At 38.0% G+C, this 21,437-nt stretch overlaps 1 protein-coding gene across 5 annotated transcripts in view; it reads left to right on the top strand.

Moving 5' to 3' along the window:
• The window catches only part of BBX (BBX high mobility group box domain containing), a 319,247-nt gene that overhangs the window by 219,562 nt on the left and 78,248 nt on the right, over window positions 1-21,437 (top strand). For all 5 annotated transcript variants that reach the window (XM_014585118.2, XM_006170761.3, XM_006170762.3 and 2 more), the window contains 2 exons: window positions 10,053-10,248; window positions 15,896-15,963. In XM_014585118.2, coding sequence (XP_014440604.1) covers window positions 10,053-10,248; window positions 15,896-15,963 — 264 coding nt within the window. The remainder of the gene's footprint in view (window positions 1-10,052; window positions 10,249-15,895; window positions 15,964-21,437) is intronic.

Consider the following 21,437-nt stretch of genomic DNA (forward strand, 5'->3'; position numbering starts at 1 on the left):
ACTTTTTGAATAAAAGAGTTGCATTTAAATTTTTATTTGTATAGTACACAATTCTTAACTATTTTGTTCTTTTAAATGTCTTTCAAATGTCTTCCTTTTGGTTTTCCATTAGTTTTTCTACCCTTGATTATCAGTTAACATTTCTCTTTTTGTCATATCTCTTCCAGCTACCTCTAATCAGGTGACTTATCACTTTATGTGGGCTTTTTTATATTGGGTCATTGGAAATGTCATGACATATTTTTTCTTATGTTTTTCTTTTTCTTTCTTCCTTCTTTTTTTTAAACAGGAAGTGATTTTTTGCTATAGGGCTCTTGTGCTTGCTGGAAAGAGAGAGAGACAGAAAGTGAGAAATCACCTCCCAGGGGCAATGGCCACACTGCAGTATCTTCTCCATACCCCTCTTGTGATTTTGGGCATGAATGCACACACACCCAGAGTGAGTTTTAAGCTACTGGATTCAGGACTCGAATTGTGGCCGACCATGTAGGAGACCAGCACCTTTACCACTATGCCACCTGCTGGCCCAATCTGTTTTTCTATGTAAAAATGCATCACGACTTTTCTAATGATCCAATAGCTTGATCAGAGGCTCTACCATTGGAAGACATGGGTAGTAAATCCAAAAATTTAGGCTCTGTATTTCACACTATTTCTTGTTTCTGTGACCTTGTCATTCTCATGTTGTAGATACCAGGATTTTTAAAATACTCAGTTATTTATTTTTGAAATGATAGTAAATGTTCGAATGCTGCTTCTTTATGTTCAGAGTTCTCCAAACATTTAACTGAGATAACCCCAGATTAAATAAATCATTTGTCCCACTTGGCAGATACTGTCTAATGTGATTAATAGCCTCTAACAAGATAGATGTTCAGTTACGTGAACTATTTGATTTAGAAATATTAATCCACTTGCTAATTTTTAAACATGAGTATTGAAATATTCAAACCAAGTAAAATTATAAAGACTTCAAAAAGATCCCCTAGCTACTGAGTGATAAATTGAGAATTTAAACTTAGCCTTCGAAAATTCATCTTGGTATTTGGGTTCAGATTTTTTTTTTAATTTTATTTTTTGGTTCTTGTCATATGGTGCATACGCTTACTATGGAGAGACATAAGGTGAAAGAGAGAGGGAAAGTGGTGGGTGGGGGGAAGACCACATAGCAGTCCCTTCTCTTTCATTCTCCTGTTGAGATTTGGGGATTTTGGTGTGATTTTTCAAGCCACTGGGTCTGGGACTCGAACCACGGCTGACTGTGTGGGAGTCCAGTGCCTTAACCACTACGCTACCTGCTGGCCCTCAGAAGTTAATTTTTAGACTGATACTCAAATACTGTGTAAGAGTAATAAGTCACAATTACTTTGAAATTTGTATTAGTCAAAGAAATGTGAGTAAAAGTTAATTTTTAGATTGATACTCAAATACTTTGTTACTATAATAAGTCCCAATTACTTTGGAATTTGTATTAGTCAAAGGAATGTGAATAAAACTTGACTTCTGCATTTTTTGAAATATTTATAAATTCATGATTTAAACTATTTTGTAAGTAGAAAGCTTAAGGTATTTAAGAATTTTTTTTTTTCTTTGCCTAGATTATTTTGGAATATTTTTTTTTTTTTAATTTATTTTACATATTTTCACTGGACATCACCACTGCATACAAAATGCGATTTTCCAGTCAGAATACACTGTAGAGTGGCTTAAACATACAAACATACATGTTATCGTCAATGAATAATTTTCCATTTCTTGTTTTTTGTTTATGTATGTATTTAAGGAAAATTTTAAATCTAAGTAAACATTTTTTGTTGTTTTATTTTTAAGGGGTTTTGCCTTAGGGCTTGTGTGCTAGGTGGGGAAGGGGAGAGGACAGACAGTGAGAGAGAAAGTGAGAAATCACCCCCTCGGGAGGGGGATGGCCATGCCACAATCCCCTCTCCTCCTGCAATCATGGGCACACATGCCACATGCTCCCAGAGTGATTTTTAAGCCACCAGTTCCAGGACTGAAACCACAGTTGGCCATGTGGGAGTGTAGCTATGTAACTGCTCTGCCATCTGCTGGCCCCAGTGAACATTTTTTTTTTTTTTAATGTAAGCCTTTTACAGTTCAAGTTAGTTAATGTGAATTACATATTTTTCTTATCTTTTAGTACTTTTTCAGAAAGGACCTTTGCTAAAGAATATTTTCTAGACCAGATTTCTATGTCCTTTTTAAAAAGTAACAAAATTACATTTTGCAAGACATCCTTAAATCTGATTTTTAAAAATTAATGCAAACTGTTTTAACTGACCCTTTTTCCTAATTACCCAAATTAAGGAGTAAAATTATACCTTAAAAAAACTTTTTTTTAGAGCCAGCCAGGGGCATGGTGGTTAAGCTGACTGGCTCTCACGTGGCCAACTGTGTGGTTTGAGTCCCAGACTCAATAGTTTGAGAAATACACTGAATATGTGTGCAGACAAAGAGGGAGAAACAGTAGCGAGTATGGCATGACCATCCTCCATGGAGGGTGAGTGCTTTCCCACTCCCTACTCCATCTGTCTCTGTGTCCGGCAAGTACACGTGCACTCTGGCAAAATCAGACAAAATCAAAACAACTTCTCCTATATGTTAAAATGCATTACTATTACCTTAATAATCCTCACATTCGCAGCCGATTTAAGCAGTAATATCTATAGCTAACTTTCTTTATTTCAGTTTTTCTCTTATTCCTTTTGCACAATAGAACAACCAAACAATTCCATAATCATATGAGTTATTTTTTCAACTGTGTAATTTCTAAATATTAAAAAATGTGTTCGTTTTTTATTTATGATAGAGTGTGTATGCATGCATGTAAGAGAGAGACACAACCCCCTCCACAGGGTCTGGTCAGACCACAGTCCTCTTTTTCCGATCCACTAACCCTTCAGATCCTGTGCCCGGTGTGTCTCAGGCTGACCAGGCATTGGCTAGTATCTTGTGAGACCTGACTTCTCATGAACATTGCATCACTGCTACTCTACAGAACCAATCCAAGTGTATAATTTCTACTGGAGTGGCTTTACTAGGAAGTTTTTGCAGGTATAATGGAAAATATTTTTGCTCAGTCAAGATCGTAAACTTAATGCACTGTTCTTTCATGGGAAGCAGTCTAATTAGTTCTGCTCCTATTATAAACTGGTAGCAAGAATAATTCAGAACAGATAGTGCGCTGAGTTGTATTATTGTAGTGCTCATTTTTAAATATTTGTGAAGTAAATGTCCTCACACTAAGAAAGTATAGGTTAGTGTCACTTCTCAAGTATTTCCCTCTCCTCTTACACTGATATGTAACATGATTTCTGCCTAATATATTATGATAGGGGTTCTTGTAGCTCCCTACTGAGTATATGTTATGAAACACACATTATATCTTTTTAAAAAAATCAGGTAGCTTTGTGTGTAATCTCTCCTTCACAATTCTGGCAGATTGTATTTTATGCTCATATACAGTTACATGCCACATAACAGTGTTTCATTCTACAATAGACCGTATATGCACAGTGGTCCCATGATTGCCTTGTGACAGTATAGCTTTGCTAACGTCCAGCATGAAGCACTACTTCTGATTTGTGATGTTGCTGGTATAGAAAAACCTACTACCTTGTCAGTTGTATAAAAATATATCAAAGGAGAGACCAGCAGTTAGCGTAATGGTTATGTTGCTGGACTCCCACATAGTCGACCGTGGTTCACGTCCCAGACCCGGTGGCTTAAAACTCACGCCGGGTGTGTGTGCATGCGTGCCCAAGATTCCGAGAGGAGAATGGAGGAGAAGGGATTGTGGTGTGGCCATCCCCCCTGGGGGATGATTTCTTGCTTTCTGTCTCTCTGTCTTTCTCTGTCTGTCTGGCGAGCACATACGCCCTATAGCAAAAACTTCTCCAAAAAAAAAAAAAATAAGTATAGTAAAGGATCTTCATCTGATTTCTCCAGTCACCTATCATTCTCATTCTACAATAGACCGTATATGCACAGTGGTCCCATGATTGCCTTGTGACAGTATAGCTTTGCTAACGTCCAGCATGAAGCACTACTTCTGATTTGTGATGTTGCTGGTATAGAAAAACCTACTACCTTGTCAGTTGTATAAAAATATATCAAAGGAGAGACCAGCAGTTAGCGTAATGGTTATGTTGCTGGACTCCCACATAGTCGACCGTGGTTCACGTCCCAGACCCGGTGGCTTAAAACTCACGCCGGGTGTGTGTGCATGCGTGCCCAAGATTCCGAGAGGAGAATGGAGGAGAAGGGATTGTGGTGTGGCCATCCCCCCTGGGGGATGATTTCTTGCTTTCTGTCTCTCTGTCTTTCTCTGTCTGTCTGGCGAGCACATACGCCCTATAGCAAAAACTTCTCCAAAAAAAAAAAAAAATAAGTATAGTAAAGGATTGCCTTGGCTATTTGGAGTCTTTGTAATTCCATATGATGGTTTATTGTTTTTTTTCCATTTCTGTGGAGAATGTCATTGGTATTTGGACAGTCATCCCACTCCTGGATATATACCCAAAGGAAAGGAAATCAGTAAAGAAGAGATTTCTTTACTCTCTTGTTTACTAATTCAAAATAGCTAAAATATGGAATCTAAGTTCCAACAACTGTTGAGTGGATAAAGAAAATATGGTGTACACAGTGAAATACTATTCAGCCATATAAAAGGAAGAACTCCTATTATTTGCGGCAACCTAGATGAACCTGGAGGAAATCATGTTATGTGAAATAAACTAGGCGTTGAAAGACAAATCACACTCACCTCGTTTGTGGAAGCCAAAAGACTCGATTGCATAGAAATGGAGAGTAAAACAGGAGATACTAGAAACTGGAGAGGGGGCAGAGAGGTTAGGGAAATAGAACGCTGAATAGATACACGAGTGCAGGCAGATAAGTGGAATGATTTCTAAAGGACCTTTGCACACTAGAATAATTATTTTTGTGGTTGATGACTGTTCAGTTTGTATATTTCAATAAAGCTAAAAAAGGACTTCAAATACTCAAAACACAAAGTAATGATCAACGTTTGATATAGTGGGTATGTTCATTGCCCTGATCTGATCATTGCACATTTTATACATCTATTGGAAAAACTATGGCCTTTGACGATGGACAACTATTATATGTCAATTTAAAAGCCTTGATTTGATTGGCATGTACTATTATACATGCTTTGGAAAACCACAATGTGAGCTATAGAGATGTACAATGATAGAAAGGAAATGTTAAAAACATTTTTTGAATAAATAAAAAATAAAAGGAAGGAAGTGCATAAGGAGAAAACAAATGCCAGTGTAGTATAGTTGTCTACAGTCTACAGTACAGTAATGCGTAGAGGTTTGTAGCCAGGAGCAATAACCTAGTCCACATAGCCTGGTGTATAGGCAGGCTATACTGTCCAGGTTTTGTAAGTACGTTCTATGTTGTTTAACACAAAGACGTTTCTCTGAACACATACCCGTGGTTAAATGGCTCATGACTGTATTTGCACCAGAGTCATCTGTCTATTTATACAAACATTCTCAGGGTCTTTATTACTGGATCTTGTTAGGATTGTCTTTTTCTTTCACTCTGTTGAGAAAATCTAGAAACAAATCTACATCTATTAGCTAGAAATACATATTAATTAAAATATATGAACAATTTAAGAATAGAATTAAAATAGAACAATTTAAGAATAGTTAGTAATTAGATCTTTCATTAATATTTGGGGGCTTTTTGGGTGAAATGTTTATTTTTATAAATGAAGTAATGTTGAGACCCCATGTTTAAAAAATTGACATCATAATGTATTGTCTTCTGTTACATAACAATACCATTGTCACATGTGAAGTATGCAAAATATTATCACAAAGGGTATGTATTTAATGCCAATACTGAATAACTAACGACACATGATGGTGTTTGGGTTTGAGGGAAGGGAGATAACATTTATTTATTGAGTTTCTCATGTAAGTCAGGAACTGGGTCTGTGGAGTTGGGTTCGCTTAGATTATCTGATTCATTGGAAATTTGAAGAAAGAAATGAAGAATCTTTATTTTAATGAGATAATTTTGAAAGTCAGTATTTTAGAAAGAGCTTAGCTATTTATAGGAATTTTTCATTAAACTCTTAGAACCTGTTTCATGTCCTTGAGCATCTTACTGTTGACCTGCAGCAAAGAGCATACTGGCCTTGGGTATCTAGATTTATGGGTCTGTATCTTGGGCCCTTTCCGTCCTGTAATGGTCGACTTTGCCCCCATTGTTGATCTGCATGCTAATAGTTTCACTCAGCTATTTGCTTTAGACTATATACAAAGTCTTCGTTTATTTTTCCCTTCCCAGCCTTCTTTGTAATCCGTCTTATAATAACCTCATTACAACAAATGATTAAGCCTTTCCATTTTCTCTTATAGCTGAATCAGAGTAAGTGATTGATGAGGTGCCAAGATCCAAGGACAGAGAGACATCCTCATACCCTGAGGCTTTTCCTGCCTCTGCCTTCACTCGATGCTCACACTGCTTGTGTTGACTTGTGGTTTTATATGAATTTATGGCATCTCCACCTAAGCTTTGAACTCCTTGAGGGCAGTACCTATGTGTTATGCTGTTCTCTCTCTCCCATGTTCTTAACCTTCTGTTGAATGTATACTTGATCGAGCGAGCGAATATTGTCGTGGTATTGAACATTTATATCGAGTTTAAGAATCCACAAGGTTACTGTTGTAATACAGTTAAAGAGTATTCACCCTCATAGTTCTCAGTTACCATTTTACATAAAACCCTGTGTATTCCAGACCTTTCTCTTGCCTCATTATTCCACTCATAGATAGTTCCTCCCTTTTCAGACCCACCGCAAAACCATGTTCATGCATGAGGTAGAGGAAATCTTATGGCCCACGTGTAAAAATAGTGTTTGTGTGATGAGTTGTAGAGTATAGGCCCCAGGAAGGCAGAGAGATTGTCTACTTCATGCTCTTTTCTATCTCTAGAGTCTAACAAGTCTGTCATCTAGTCAGTGCTCTTAGAGCATTTCAGATGGGGCTGGGGTGGAATATACGCAAGAGGAAGAGAAATGATTGTGCTGCAGTGATTGTCACTGCTTCATGGTGTTCTCGGTGCCAGCTCCCTCTCATAAATTAGTGGGCGTATCATCAGGGCTTAAAAATAGTTGATGCTGACAATAATTCATTAATGACAGTATTGTCATTTCCATTACACTTAACTGATTTTCACTGGAGCAGATAACTATATGATTCTTAGCAAAGGATGTACTGTCTTACTGGGAAAGCACTTAACCAGCAGATGTCAGCCAGAGGAGAAGGGAAGGGGACACTTGAGAAACAAAATTGAGTGCTGGGGACATCTGTCTAGCCTTTTTCACAGCTGTGTCTTTCTTCTTAAAAAAGTGAAACTACAAGAAAGAGAGGGAGTATTTTATTTGTCGTGACAAATGTGTTAATCAATTTGTTTGAAAGTTTTTCAGTCACTTTATAGAATGGTGACCTTTGTCCAAGTGACTGTTCATCTGACAAACCCAGCCTATGTGCCTTTTACTGGGACACAACAATGATGCATGTGTCTGCTACTGCCATTTTTACCTCACCCTGCCGTTCGTCACTTTCCACCTCCAGACAGCACGCAAGGCTGTTTGTCTGCCTCAGCCTAATATGTAAATCCCCCGTGCACCTGGATGCACTTGGTCGTGTTACCTCTTCTATCACATCGGGTACTGCCAAATACATTGTTAATGTGATAGTCAATGCTGGCTTGTCTCTGGCCTCGTGTCTCATTTTAATTATTTTGATGAGACAAGTGAAACTGTTTCTTACAGGTTTTTTGTTGTTGTGGGTTTTGCTTTTTACTCCTGTCTTTGTGAAATTCTACTGACACAATTTACCTGGATGTGTATAAAAACATTTCAGAAAATCCATAAATTGGTGTTGATGTCCTATAAGTGCCCTCTGATTATAGATACATATGTATATAATCTTTTAAATACAAATGCATCACGTTAGAATCAGAATCCATATTTATGTATTTATTTTGTAAAGTAAACAAAGAGAATGTATTGGATTAAGAGTTTTTAAGTTGACATGTAATCAAGCACATATTTGGAGGATACAACGTGATTTTTCAGTACAAGAATACAATGTATAACAACTAAATCAGGGTAATCAGTATATCCATCGTCTCAGCCATGTGTCATTACTTCGTGCTGGAAACATTCAAAATCCTCTTTTTTTAATTATTCTGAGATGCACAGTAAATTGTTAACTATAGTCACCCTACTTTATAGCACTGAAAATTTGTCCTCTTATGTATCTGTAATTTTCTTTCTATTAACATCTCCCATGACCCTCATCCCTCTTCTACTCTACTGTGAGGCCATCTTTGTCCATTTCCACGTACGAGAGAGAATGTGCAGTAGTTTCCTTTCTGTGCCTGGCTTATTTCCTGTAACGTAATGTTTCCCAGGCTTACCCATGTAACCTCAAATGGCAGGAACTCATTCTTTCCAGCAACTGCATAGTATTCCATTGTGTATGTGTACGTGTGTGTGTGTGTGTGTGTGTGTGCATGTATTTGTTCATAGATACTTAGTTTGATTCCATAGCTTAGCTGTTGTGAATAGTGCTGCAATAAACATTGGGTTGCAGATATATTTACAGTATACTGATTTCCTTTCCTTTGGATATATGCTAGTGGTAGGGTCAATGGGTCATATGGAAGTTTTATATTTTGTTTTTGGAGGAACCTTTCCTAATGACTCTATTAATTTACATTCCCACCAACAATGCCTTACAGTTTTTTTATACTGACCTCCCTTATATATAAAATAGGCAGATTTATATCTTATCAGGAGAAAAGGAGATAGCATGATTTTTGGCAATAAGTAATGAATAGTAATAAATACGTTTAATGTTATTGTCACAAAAGAAGAAAGAGGTATCAGATTGAGAGAAAGGGTCATAGAAAAATCACAGAAAAGTGAAGGAGCAAGAAAGATGTTATTGGTGAAGATTGAAACCTCCAAGAAAAACATGATGTTTGTAATGGATTAATTGTAACCTCACGTACCAAAGCTCTCAGAGCTTGTTCATGGATTCAGTCGTGTGTGCTCGTTACAAAACTTTGGGACAGTGGCAGGTACGGTTATACTTTATAGGTGGAATAATTGAGGCTGGGGAAGATTAAACAGTTTGCTTAATGCTCACAGTTGACTAAAACAGAAATGCTTTTTGAACTTAGGTCCTTAGACTCCGTATACATTATTCTTTGATCTTCATGGCCCAGCGTCTTGAAATAACTGAAAAGTTACTCGTCTAGTGGCCTATCTTATTTTCCTCATCCCACTCTTGATCTTGAAGTCCTATATCTCATAATAGAATACTTTATTAAATTGTCCTGTATTCCCCTTATTAATACCCCAAAGCACAAATTTTATTTTTTAAATCAAATTAAGCAGTGGGCAGATCTGATGGCTGACCCTGGTATTGACTCACACTTTGTAATATGTACCTGAAGCCTACTTTGCAGTAGCTGTTGTACTTTGCACGGCTGTTTACAGCAGCCCTAGGCATTTGTGGTAGTATTCTCAGATTATGGAATCTAAGGTTGAGACCCAGAAAGGTTCTGTTCCCTGTCCTGGGTCACCCTTGCTTTTAGTGGCAATGATAGGGTTTGAATCCTGCTTTTTCTCTCTCCAGAGCCTTCAGCTCTCTCTATTTCACATCATTTCCTCTACTCATCACAGTCAGACAGCATTTTAGGTACTAAAAAAATTAAAAGCAAAGAGTAGAAGGATTAAAAGATTTGAAACGTGTAACGTCTGTACCGTCACTCCACTAACGGACTTCCTGGTGGATGCTCCATGTCTCGTCTCTAGAGCCCTGTGCTGAGATCGTCATTCTTCTCTGAGGAAAGCCACAGGTTCACCGAAATTGTTTTTCTTACTCATTGTTTAAATGAGAGAATTGGTGAGGGCTATTAGAACTTCTTCAATCTATATGTTAATTAAAATCTTCTATCTGTTCTTTTATTTATAGTATAAAGATGCATTTATGAAAGCAAATCCTGGCTACAAATGGTGTCCAACCACAAACAAGCCTGTGAAATCCCCAACACACACGGTCAATCCACGAAAGAAACTTTGGGCCTTTCCTTCTGATTCTTCAAGAGACTTACCAAGTCCCAAGAAAGCAAAGACTGAAGAAATGCCTCAGCTTAACTTTGGAATGGCTGGTGAGTTTAAACGCTCTTTCTACCTGTTCTTTAAGGACAGGGCAACACATGTAGGCAGTATGTTTTGTTTTGTTTTCACTTCCTTTATTTCTTTCAAGAGAAAGAGACAGGCAGACTCAGCACCCCCAACAGGATACTGACGCCATGATCTCCCTTTCCCCTCCAGCCAGCTCTGAGTCATGGGCAGATGTGTGTCCAGAATTTTTAGTAAGATATCCAGATTTGAACTGGGAACCTTCCCATGTGGGATTGCTTCTCAGAGCGTCACATTTCACCCACTGTAGTAATTCAGCAAATGATACGTGATAGGGAGGGTGAGAAGCAAAATTTATAATCACTGTAATGCAGTGGCAAATATTGTGTTGTCAAAAAAGTCATGACGTATTTTTTTCTATGAGAAAATACGTCATGTCTTTTCCAACGACATGGTGTAGCATATGTAGATGTGAGGAGACTTCATAAAAATTATGGATAAATTGAACTAAAGTATGAGTTTATATTGTAAAAAAAAAAGTTCAAAAATCTGTGCGTAATTTTTTCATAGTGTGCATTTTCCATGAGTTTTTTGAAGACCTCTTATGTATAGCATATCTTTAAAGCATTTGAACATAATACATATAAATGAAATACATATAATTAAAGAAAGAAGATATAGACCAAGTGATAGAGTCATTATAAATATGTGTGAATTCCTGAAGGTAACAATATAGAAAAGCAGACTACAATGTGGAGTTCAGGGAATTTTATAATACCATCAAATCATTTACACATACACACTGTTAAGCTAGCTCAGTAACACCCTAGTTATTGTGGATACTTAAAAAATGACACTCAGGTAGTCATTGAGCATCTGAAACATTGAGGGCAAGAATCCGAACAACTCCACAAATCTGAGATGGATCTGACAGCTGTGTTTTAAAGAGAATTCCCATCCTCCTCTCCTCCCCCTCTCATTCTTGTGTGGTTCAGGCCAATTTAAAATTCCAGATGGCCCCATTTGTTATAAGACCTTTAATAATAAATACTTTTTGGGTGGCAAGGAATGCTAAAGCTCTCCTGACCATGAAATAAAGTATTTATATTCAGTTTGCAAATAGCCCTGTCTTCCCTGGCTAGTGTAATGTAGCAATCAAAAGAATTGACTAGGATGGACTTGGGAGATTGGACAGAATGGGAGCAGTGCAGTTGGTATGGAGCAATAGGGTTCCTATTCCAGTATTACAAGCCAGTGTCTCTCAAAATCAAGTCCTAAACCATTTGCAATATGGAAAGGTTGAGAAAGGATGTTGAACAATATGGTGATGAACTTTCAAAATCACATTAAATTTCAGTTAATTTTGCTTTGTTTATTTATTTAATGATGGGGCGGGGGAGAAGACATGTATCCCCCACAGGGTTTTCTCCCCACAGTCCATCCCAGGCCTACCCAGCCCAGAGTAGAAGCACATGTGTACATTCTTAGCATGTAGAGGGAGACTGCTGGACACAAATCGACTTCCCAAATGGGTCCAGCATCACAAGATGTACAGTACTGCTGTGCCACTCCTGCCAGCCTAACACACTTTTGAAAAAAAATAAAAATAGATGAAAGGGTCAGCAGCTGCTATAGTAGTTAAGGCGCTGGACTTCTGCATGGCCGACTGCGGTTCACATCCCAGACCTGGCAGCTTGAAACTCATGCCAGGCGCGTGTGTATACAGGCCCAAAATCCCAAGTACAAAATAGAGAAGGAGGGATTGCAGCATGGCTGTCTTCCCAGAGGTGATTTCTCACTTTCTCTCCCTGTCTGTGTGTATTCAGTGAGCACATGTGCCCTGTAGCAAAAGTTTCTCTTAAAAAAAAAAAATAAATAAAAATAAATATATATATATATATATTAGATGTGGTGGTGTTCTCTATAAATAAAGTCTAACATATTGGTAACGTTCTGCAGAAATAAAGTATTCAGGTGATAGTTACGTTGATGTTTGTAGTATGTCTAGATGGGCTCTCCAAATGACGTTTCTGCATGCCCCAGAAAAAATCAAAACAGAGATCTGTCCTTGTTTTAGTTGTCACTTTGTACAGTTAATAGCTTCAACTTATTCATTACTAGATATTCTTGCTAGTTAGCTCTCTGAACTTCCCAGAGATCAACTGAGCATTTTCTAAAACATTTTGTTATTGGGACTGAAAAAAAGATATAAATTATTGGCTCTTTACTTAATTCCTTTGATTTAGCATCCATTGTTTCTGTTCTCAATTCAAACAGAAACAATGGATGCTAAATCAAAGGAATTAAGTAAAGAGCCAATAATTATATAAAACTGCTCATCATAAACCAAATAATAATTATAGGTAAACTACAGAAAGCTGTGAAAGTTATCTTTTTAGAACAATACTGTTTTTGATCTTAATCTCCTTTTATTTACAAATTGAAAGTGTATCTTAGATTTCAACCAAAATATTGATAAGTCAACTTTTAAAAACAGTGTTCTTTAAAGCTAAGTATAGAAAAGTAGGAAAACACCTTCTTTATCATTGTATAATGGCTAAGGTATATGTTGGAAATCCAGCCTGTATGTAGTGAATAAAATTGGTCTGATATTTCTTGTTGTATCCCTTTTCAACAAGATAAAAGTATGTTAACTTGCCTTTACTTAAAACCTAGTGCTTAGGGTACCAGCAGATGGCATAATGGTTACATCGCTGGACTCCCACAGGTTGACCACAGTTCAAGTTCCGGACCTGGCAACTTCAAACACACACTGGGTGCATGTGTGTGCATGCACAAAATACCAAGGGGAGACTGGAGGAGAAGGGATTGCGATGTGGCCATCCCCACGGGGGTGATTTCTTGCTTGCTCTCTCTCTGCCTCTCTCTATCTGTCCTCCTATAGCAAAAATCGCCCTTGGGCTGGGGGAACTTAGTCCTTAGCTGTCTGAATCTAGGGGATACTAGAAAGCTTTTGAAGATCAGATTGTTTTCTTCAACATGGAATCTTTTTTGTTTTGTTTTGTATGACCAGTAGTTCTCGTCACATGATATTTTGCAATTTTAAATAACCCTGAAGTTGTTAACTGTATGATTTGAATAGAAAGCTGTATAGAATGTAATTCAAAAGAAGGCTTGTTAGCCAAGAGAAAGGGCACTTTAAACTAATACAAAGCATAGTGATTTCTTGGCCATTATGTAGCAAACCTCTAGCAAAGCCACATTGCTATATAATTTAAATTATCATTTAATCATATTCCTGTTATACTTTGTAATTGGATCTATCACATTTTTATTAGCAAGCTATCACAATCCTCCTCACCTCTAGGATAACAGCTGCAAAAGTACTTCACTCTTGAAGAGCCAACTAAACTTTTACTTTTTTAAAATTTACCCCCCCCTCCCATTTTTATTTGTAAATACATAAAAATGTCTATTTTAATAGTCATAGTAGTTCTTAAACCTACCATTTAAAGTTGGAGTCTGAAAGAGCTTTGTTTCATCAAATCAGCTAGTGTTTGCCTATGTATTCTATATATGTCTTCCTATGTGGCTGCCTTCTCACATTGAGCTATTTCTTGATCACTCGATAATCTGGTGACATTTTTTTCCCCTTCTAATAAGCTATTTTTTAAAAAAACTGCCTCTAAAGGAACCTTTCTGTTTTTTGTTTTGTTTTGTTTTTGTTTTTGGCTTTTGCTATAGGGCCAATGTGCTTGCCAGGGAGACAGAGAAAGAAAAGAGGGAAAGTGAGAAATCATTCCCCAGAGGGGATGACTGTGCCACAGTCCCTTCTCCTTCACTCTCCTCTCAGGATTTTGGGCAGACACACCTATGTGCCCAGAAGGACTTTCAAGCTGCTGCATCCGGAACTCGATCTGTGTAGTTGGCTGTGTGGATCCGGCACCTTAACCACCGCACCACCTGCTGGTCCCCTTTTTTGCAATTTTTAAAGACAGTTTGTGTATAAGGTATGACTGTAATTGATTCATGAGTTACTAAGAGAGGTTGCATACAAAATTGTACTTAATAGCATAACTTTAACCAAAGAAAAAGAAGCAACTGAATATCTTTGAGCAATATTATGATGGATTCTCATTTTCAAATATAGAGAGAATCCTAAAATTAAACACACATTGATTGAGGACATGGTATGCATAAGCTAAGCATTTCCACATATGTTTTTTCCTTGTAGTTCTGAATTTTAATTTACTTAAGACAAGCTTAATATACATTTCTTACTGTCTGTAATATTTTCTTGTTTTGCTATCACCTTTATCCTAGAGCTACCACTTTATGATTTTTATTTTGTCCTTCCATTTTTGTTGATTATTGAAAGAAAGAAAACAAAGACCTACAGTAACATAAAATGTATTCATTTTAAATCTGGAAGTTATTCTGAGCAAGAGCCTCACTATCCCCTCCCCCTCAGATTTAAAATGTCAAAAGATTATCAGTTAATTTGAACTTATTTCGAAAGTGTTTAGGAAAGATTATTTTAACAAGCTCACTAGATTTTTTTAAAAAAGAATTATGTAATTTTATTCATCATCATTATTATTTTTTCAATTGAACACAGAGCAATGGCGGGGGGTGCAGGGACGAGAAAGCTAGCTGCCAGGATTTGAACCATGGTCCGCCATGTGGGAGTCTAGTGCCTAAACCACTACACTCCCTGCTGGCCCCTACACTCACTAGATTTTTCAGGCACATTTGGAAGATTTCTCTCTGTTCTCTATTTATTTAATAGCCTAGTTCTTTTTGAGAGATTTTTACTATAGGGCATGTGTGCTCGCAGAATAGACAGAGACAGAAAGTGAGAAATCACCCTTCAGTGGGGATGCCCATGCCCCAATCCCTTCTCTGTTCTCCTCTCAGGATGTTGGGCATGCATGCTAATATGCCTGGCATGAGGTTCAAGCCACCAGGTCCAGAACTTGAACTGTGGTCGACGATGTGGGAGTCCAGCGATGTAACCATTATGCCATCTGTTGGTCCCAGCAACAGTGGCATTTTAAAAGCTCAACAATATGAACATTAAGCACATACATGCCAGTTCATTATTTTATAGGGTTTTTTTTTTGTGTGTCATTATTATTTTAAAATTCACTATAGGGCACATGCATTCATCAGAGAAAGAAAGAGAGAAAGAGAAAGTAAGCTGCCAGGTCTGGGATTTTTTTTTTTTTTTTTTTGAGAGGTTTTTGCTATAGGGCGCGTGTGCTCGCCAGACAGACAGACAGAGACATAGAGACAGAAAGCGAGAAATCACCCCCCAGAGGGGATGGTCACGCCGCAATCCCTTCTCCTCCATTCTCTTCTCGGGATCTTGGGCACGCACGCACACGTGCCCGGCGTGAGTTTTAAGCCACCGGGTCCGGGACGCGAACCGCGGTCAACTACGTGGGAGTCCAGCGACATAGCCATTACGCTAACTGCTGGTTCCCCCAGGTCTGGGATTTGACCCATGGTCAGCCATGTGGTAGTCCAGCACCTTAACCACTATGCCACCTGCTGGCCCCTGTTTTATAGTCTTAAAATTTTTTTATAAAAAGTTTTATGTGGCTCTGCTGGATTTCTGATTACTAGTCTTTATCAGTATTCTTTTTGACTTTGTGTGGATTATATGTACTTCATGCTTAAAAATTGATGATTCGTTTTTTACTTTTTTAGATCCTACTCAAATGGGAGGCCTGAGCATGCTACTATTAGCTGGAGAACATGCTCTTGGCACACCGGAGGTAAGTCAGTCCCTTATCCCTTTCCTTTGCTCTTTCTGGGGCTTAAGAATACAGACGTTTATATTCTGCTCACGTTGTTAGTCCTGCAGTTTCACCATTTACAGCTCATGAACGAACTTTACGTATAATTTTTCTCATTAAGATGTCTGTGCTTCTTGTGTGTCGAGGGTAACAGAAGTAGGCTGAATAAGCCCAAAGAACACAAAATAAGTCACTTGCAGATCTTGAGGTTTTGTGAACCTCGGAGTGAGAAATGCAATGTACAGATAATTAGCTTTTGCATGATTGTGTCATGGATGTGCAGATTGGATCCTATAATTCATTAATTCTATTCAAAACAACCTCTGCTCTTACAATAGTCTCATTTCAACTCGCTAGTGGAAAGACGATAGTAAAAAATATGAAATTGTTTCTCTCTCTAGTACCTAAAAAATTCCAAACTTTGTTTTGAAAAATCACTAAACATGGCATTCCAGATGTTTTGTTCTTTAAAATAGAGATATAAAAAGATCTGGGTCTTCATAATCTTGGTTTCATGGTTTAGTTATTGGACCACTTTTGCTAAACATTTGTAGATGTGATTTTTTAAAGATTTTTGCCATAGGATGTGTGTGCTTGTCAAAGAGAGACAGAGAAAGACAGGAGAAAGTGAGAAGTCTACCCTGAGGAGAGTTGGGCATGCAGCAGTCCCTTCTCCATTCTTCTCCTGGGACTTTGGGAATGCACCCACATGTACCGGGTATGATTTTCAAGCCACTAGGTCCAGGGCTTGAACCGTAGTTGGCCATGTTGGAGTCTGGTGCCTTAACTAGCTCGGTACCTGCTGGCCCCAGGTAAATTTATTGTTGAAGAAAGAAAAATATTATTTCATAAAACTAGTATAGCCTAAGTTTGCAGTGTTTATGATGTCTATAATAATATATAGTGATGTTGGTATGAGCTTTCATATGCATTCACCCAAAGCAACTTAGCAACTTCCACCCCTTCCAGTTCTGTTTATAAATCCTATGAGGATATATATATATATATATATATATATATATATATATATATATATATACACACACATATATATATAATCTTCTATAACCTATATTTGCACTTTACCTTCCCTATGTTTAGATAAATAAATAATTACCTTGGTGATACAATTGCCCACAGTATTTAGTGTGTGGACGTGCTGTACAAGGTTGTACTAGCCAAGAGCAGCACATGATAACATATAGGCTAGTTGTATACTACTTTATACTATCCCGGTTTGTGTAAGTGCACCCTGTCACACGTGCATAGCAGTGAAATGCCCTGACCATGCATTTCTTAGGATGTGTCCCCACCAGGATTATATATTCAATTTTACTTTATTATTTTGATCCTATTCACTTCCCTGCAGCAAAAATATATATCAGTTGGTGTACCTGTGGTTATTCGCAATGCGGTCATCTTTAGCTTAAAAAAAAAAAAAAATAGGTGTCACTTGGTTTCTTTACATGCTCATTTTTTCAACTTTTCTTTTCTTTTTTTTTTTTTTTACTTCTTGACACAATGGCATTGTCAGGCATCATTTTACTTTTTAACTTTTTTTAAGTGTACTTATTTAGTTCACATGTAAGAGAGAGAGTTCCCCATCACAGGTTCTTGACACCACAATCTACACCCAATTCAGCCGACCCTGGATCGTGGGCACATGCCTACCCAGCACGCTCAGGGAGGTGTCCAGATGTGAAATAGGATCTTCCCATGTGGGTCAGCCTTTACTGCAGTGCTGCCATCTAGCCCCTCACTTTGTAATGCATGGTTGGTACCTCATGGTAAATCAGACCAACTCTTACTTGGATGTAGGTAACCCAGGCGTGTTCCAAAGGTGAACATTGGAATAAAAATGAGCACTTGATCCTTCAGCACAGTTTCATTCATATGAATTCCAGGAATGCATTGTGAGAGCATCTTTCCTAACAGATTAGATTATGGTGCTGTTTTGCTCATGACATCTCTTAGCATTATTTTTAACTTTTAAAGTCAACAAATTAAATATTGGATTTTTAAAAAAAAATTAATCCACCATAATAGTTTAGCATTATTAGTTCATATTTTTATTTGTTGCTATTACTGACCAGAATATGGCTCTGTAATTTCAATTGTGATAACTGTGTCTGATGAATAAAAAGGTTGAGTTTGGGGACCAGCACGTGGCATAATGGTTACGTCACTGGACTCCCACGTAATCTACCATAGTTCGAGTCCCAGACCTGGCAGCTTAAACCTCATGCTGAGTACGTGTGCTTGCATGCCCAAAATCCCAAGAGGAAACTGGAGGAGAAGGGATTGTGGCACGGCCATCACCCATGGGAGTGTTTTCTTACTTTCTGTCTTTCTGTCTCTCTGGTGAATACATGCACCCTATAGCAAAAATATCTCAAAAAATTTTTAAAAAAGGTTCAGTTTGATACACAGTTTGTTTTTGGTTTATTTTTTTCATGAAAATAATCACTCGTCTATTTTCTTTATACCCAGGATATATTGAAATTCATAAACTATTTGGGATATATTTTTAACAGTCTTTATTGATTAAAGAAACAAATCAGTATTTTGAGGAAGATAGGCATAAAGTAATGGTTCCTAACTCAAAATGATCTGTGAGACCCTATAAAATATAAGCACAGAAGTTTAATGGAAATAGCCTTATAATAGTAAAGGAAATAAGAGTATTTCCAATGAATATGAGATTATAGCAACTTATTTCAGTCAGAAATCAAATGAAGTTTAATTAATAAAATATAAGAGCCAGACAAAAATAGGTTAGCAGGGAGCTGAAGAGGAGGTGAGAGTCAGTCTGTTCAATAAAGTACCCATAGGTTTAAGCGAATATATTCCCTTTTTTTAATTTTAAAAGAATCAGAAATAAAAAGCAAAATAAATTAAAGTGATAATATTCACATCAAACTCTGGAGAGAACCAAAAAGAAGGCAGTTAGAAAGTTAAATACTAAGGTTTCTTGTCAGGGAGTTTCCTAAGATGAAAATACAGTGAAGTGTAACTATTTGATCTAGAATTATAAAAGTAATCTCCACGACTAAAAATCTTTTAGTTATTGCTTAGTTTAATAAAAATGTAAAGTTAAATTAAATTTTAAAAATAAAGTTGTGGGGACCAGCAGATAGCGTAATGGCTATGTTGCTGAACTCCCATGTAGTCGACCGTGGTTCGAGTCCTGGACCCGGTGACTTAGACTCAAGCCTGGCGCATGTGCGTGTGTGCCCAAGATCCCGAGAGGAGAATGGAGGAGAAGGGATTGCAGTGTGGCCATCCCCTCTGGGGGGGGGTGATTTCTCACTTTCTGTTTCTCTGTCTGTCTCTGTCTGGCGAGCGCATGCACCCTATAGCAAAAACCTTTCCAAAAAAAGAAAAAAAAATAAAGTTGTGTAAGTGATACAAATAGAATTCAGAGATATGTAGGAGGGGTAACTGTTTAAAATACAATGTGTAGAACAGCTTGAATTTATCTTAGAAAGAATGAAGTGCAGTATTGGGTCTAAGTAAGCAATAGAAAATCATCTTGGCTAGAATAGAAGGAAGAGTAGCTGGTGGAAAACGGAAAATAAGAGGTTAGGCAGAGTAATCATACCTGATAAAGCTTTGAAGGCGTCAATTTCTATTTAGAATGATTGTTTGAAGCCAAACTTTCAAATGTATGGGAAGTACCTTAGGCTTGGAGTCTATAATTTCAAAATACCTGGTTCTTTTTCTTTTTATAAAATTTACTATAGAGTGTATGCGCTGTCCAGAGATAGACAGGGAGAAGGAGAGTGGGAGAGAGAGAAACTAAGAAAGCAACTCCCCTACACAGGGGGGATGGCCACATCCCTTCTCCATTCTCCCCTTGGGATTGCATACACTTGTGCGTGCACATATTTTTCAGGTCACCAGTCTGGGACTCCGTTCAGGCAGTCAGCCATGTGGGATCCGACAGCCTTACACACTGTACTACCTCGCCGGCCCTGTCTGGTGTTTTGTTGGAACCCACAGTAAAGTTTTGATTGAGCCATTTTTTCTTTGCCTTCTATCCTGTGAAATGGAACTAATCATAATACCTGCTTGCCCTAACTCCCAGGATTACTATGAAGATTAATTAAGTAAAACCCGTAAGGCATTTTTAACTCTCCTTAAAAGAATTCCTATAGGGATATAGTATTACCATAAGTTGTTACAGGCATTTTATACTCACCTTGAGAGCTAATTTATCAGGTATTACCCCACAATCTGTCATATGCTTTGCCAGCACTCATGTGCACACACACACAGAATTCCTTGTCTGCTGAAACGTGTAAGAAATTTCAGTTGCAATGTATTCTCCTTATCACCTATACGCAAGGAAGAGATGACATTTTTTTTTTCAGAGAGATTTTTGCTATAGGGTTCCTGTCTGTGTTCACGGGAGAGACAGAAAACAAGAAATCACCCCCCCAGGGGGGATGTCCATGCCATAGTCCTTTCTCCTTCATTCTCCTCTCAGGGCTTTGGGTATGCACACACACACACACACACACACACACACACACCTGGCATGTTTTAAGCCACCAGGTCTGGAACTCAAACCGTAGGAGTCTAGTGATGTAACCATTATGCCATGTATTGGTCCCAAGATAACTTTTTAATACCTAGGAGAAGTTAATGTAGGAAGTCTGCTTGTAGCAGAATTACTGAGTTAGCATCAAAGCTAGTGGAGAAGATGCCAGCAAGTGAAGACATAGCCCATTAAAGAACTGTGATGGTCATGCTGTGAAAGCACTGGACAGTGTACAACTGCGTGTCACCTTTTCAGACATCCAGTCACATTAATTGGACACCTTCTATGTGCTTGTCATGTCAGGGAGCAAACCAGAAACAAGGATCTAGCCTCATGGAACTGATTTTATCTTAAGATTCAAGTTTATTTATTTATTTATTTTTTGGAGAGGTTTTTGCTATAAGGTGCATGTGCTCGCCAGAAAGACAGAGAGAGACAGAGAGACAGAAAGCGAGAGATCATCCCCCAGGGGGAATGGCCACGCCGCGATCCCTTTTCCTCCATTCTCCTCTCGGGATCTTGGGCACGCATGCACACGTGCCCAGTGTGAGTTTAAACCGCTGGGTCCAGGACTTGAACCGCGGTCAACAACATGGGAGTTCAGCAATATAGCCATTATGCTAACTGCTGGTCCCAAGATTCAAGTTTTAAAACTAGCGAACCCTTCACATGTTACTTCCAGCTTCAAGGGAAGTCACATTAATTTTTGTTTGTTGACTACTATTTGCATATTTAAAAATAAAAAAAGATTATGTATCTGAACTTCTGCATGACTGAAGTGTTTTTTATTTTGTTTGGTTTGGTTTTTTAAAAAAGGCAGTTCTGCCTCAGGCACCCCCCTTTGCTGGGAACACAGGTGTACACCACAGCGCCCAGTCTTCAGGTTGACCTGGAAATGGTCTTGGGCCTC

The sequence above is a fragment of the Tupaia chinensis genome, unplaced genomic scaffold (assembly GCF_000334495.1).
Source record: "Tupaia chinensis unplaced genomic scaffold, TupChi_1.0 Scaffold148904_1, whole genome shotgun sequence".
In the NCBI taxonomy this organism is placed as follows: Eukaryota; Metazoa; Chordata; class Mammalia; order Scandentia; family Tupaiidae; genus Tupaia; species Tupaia belangeri.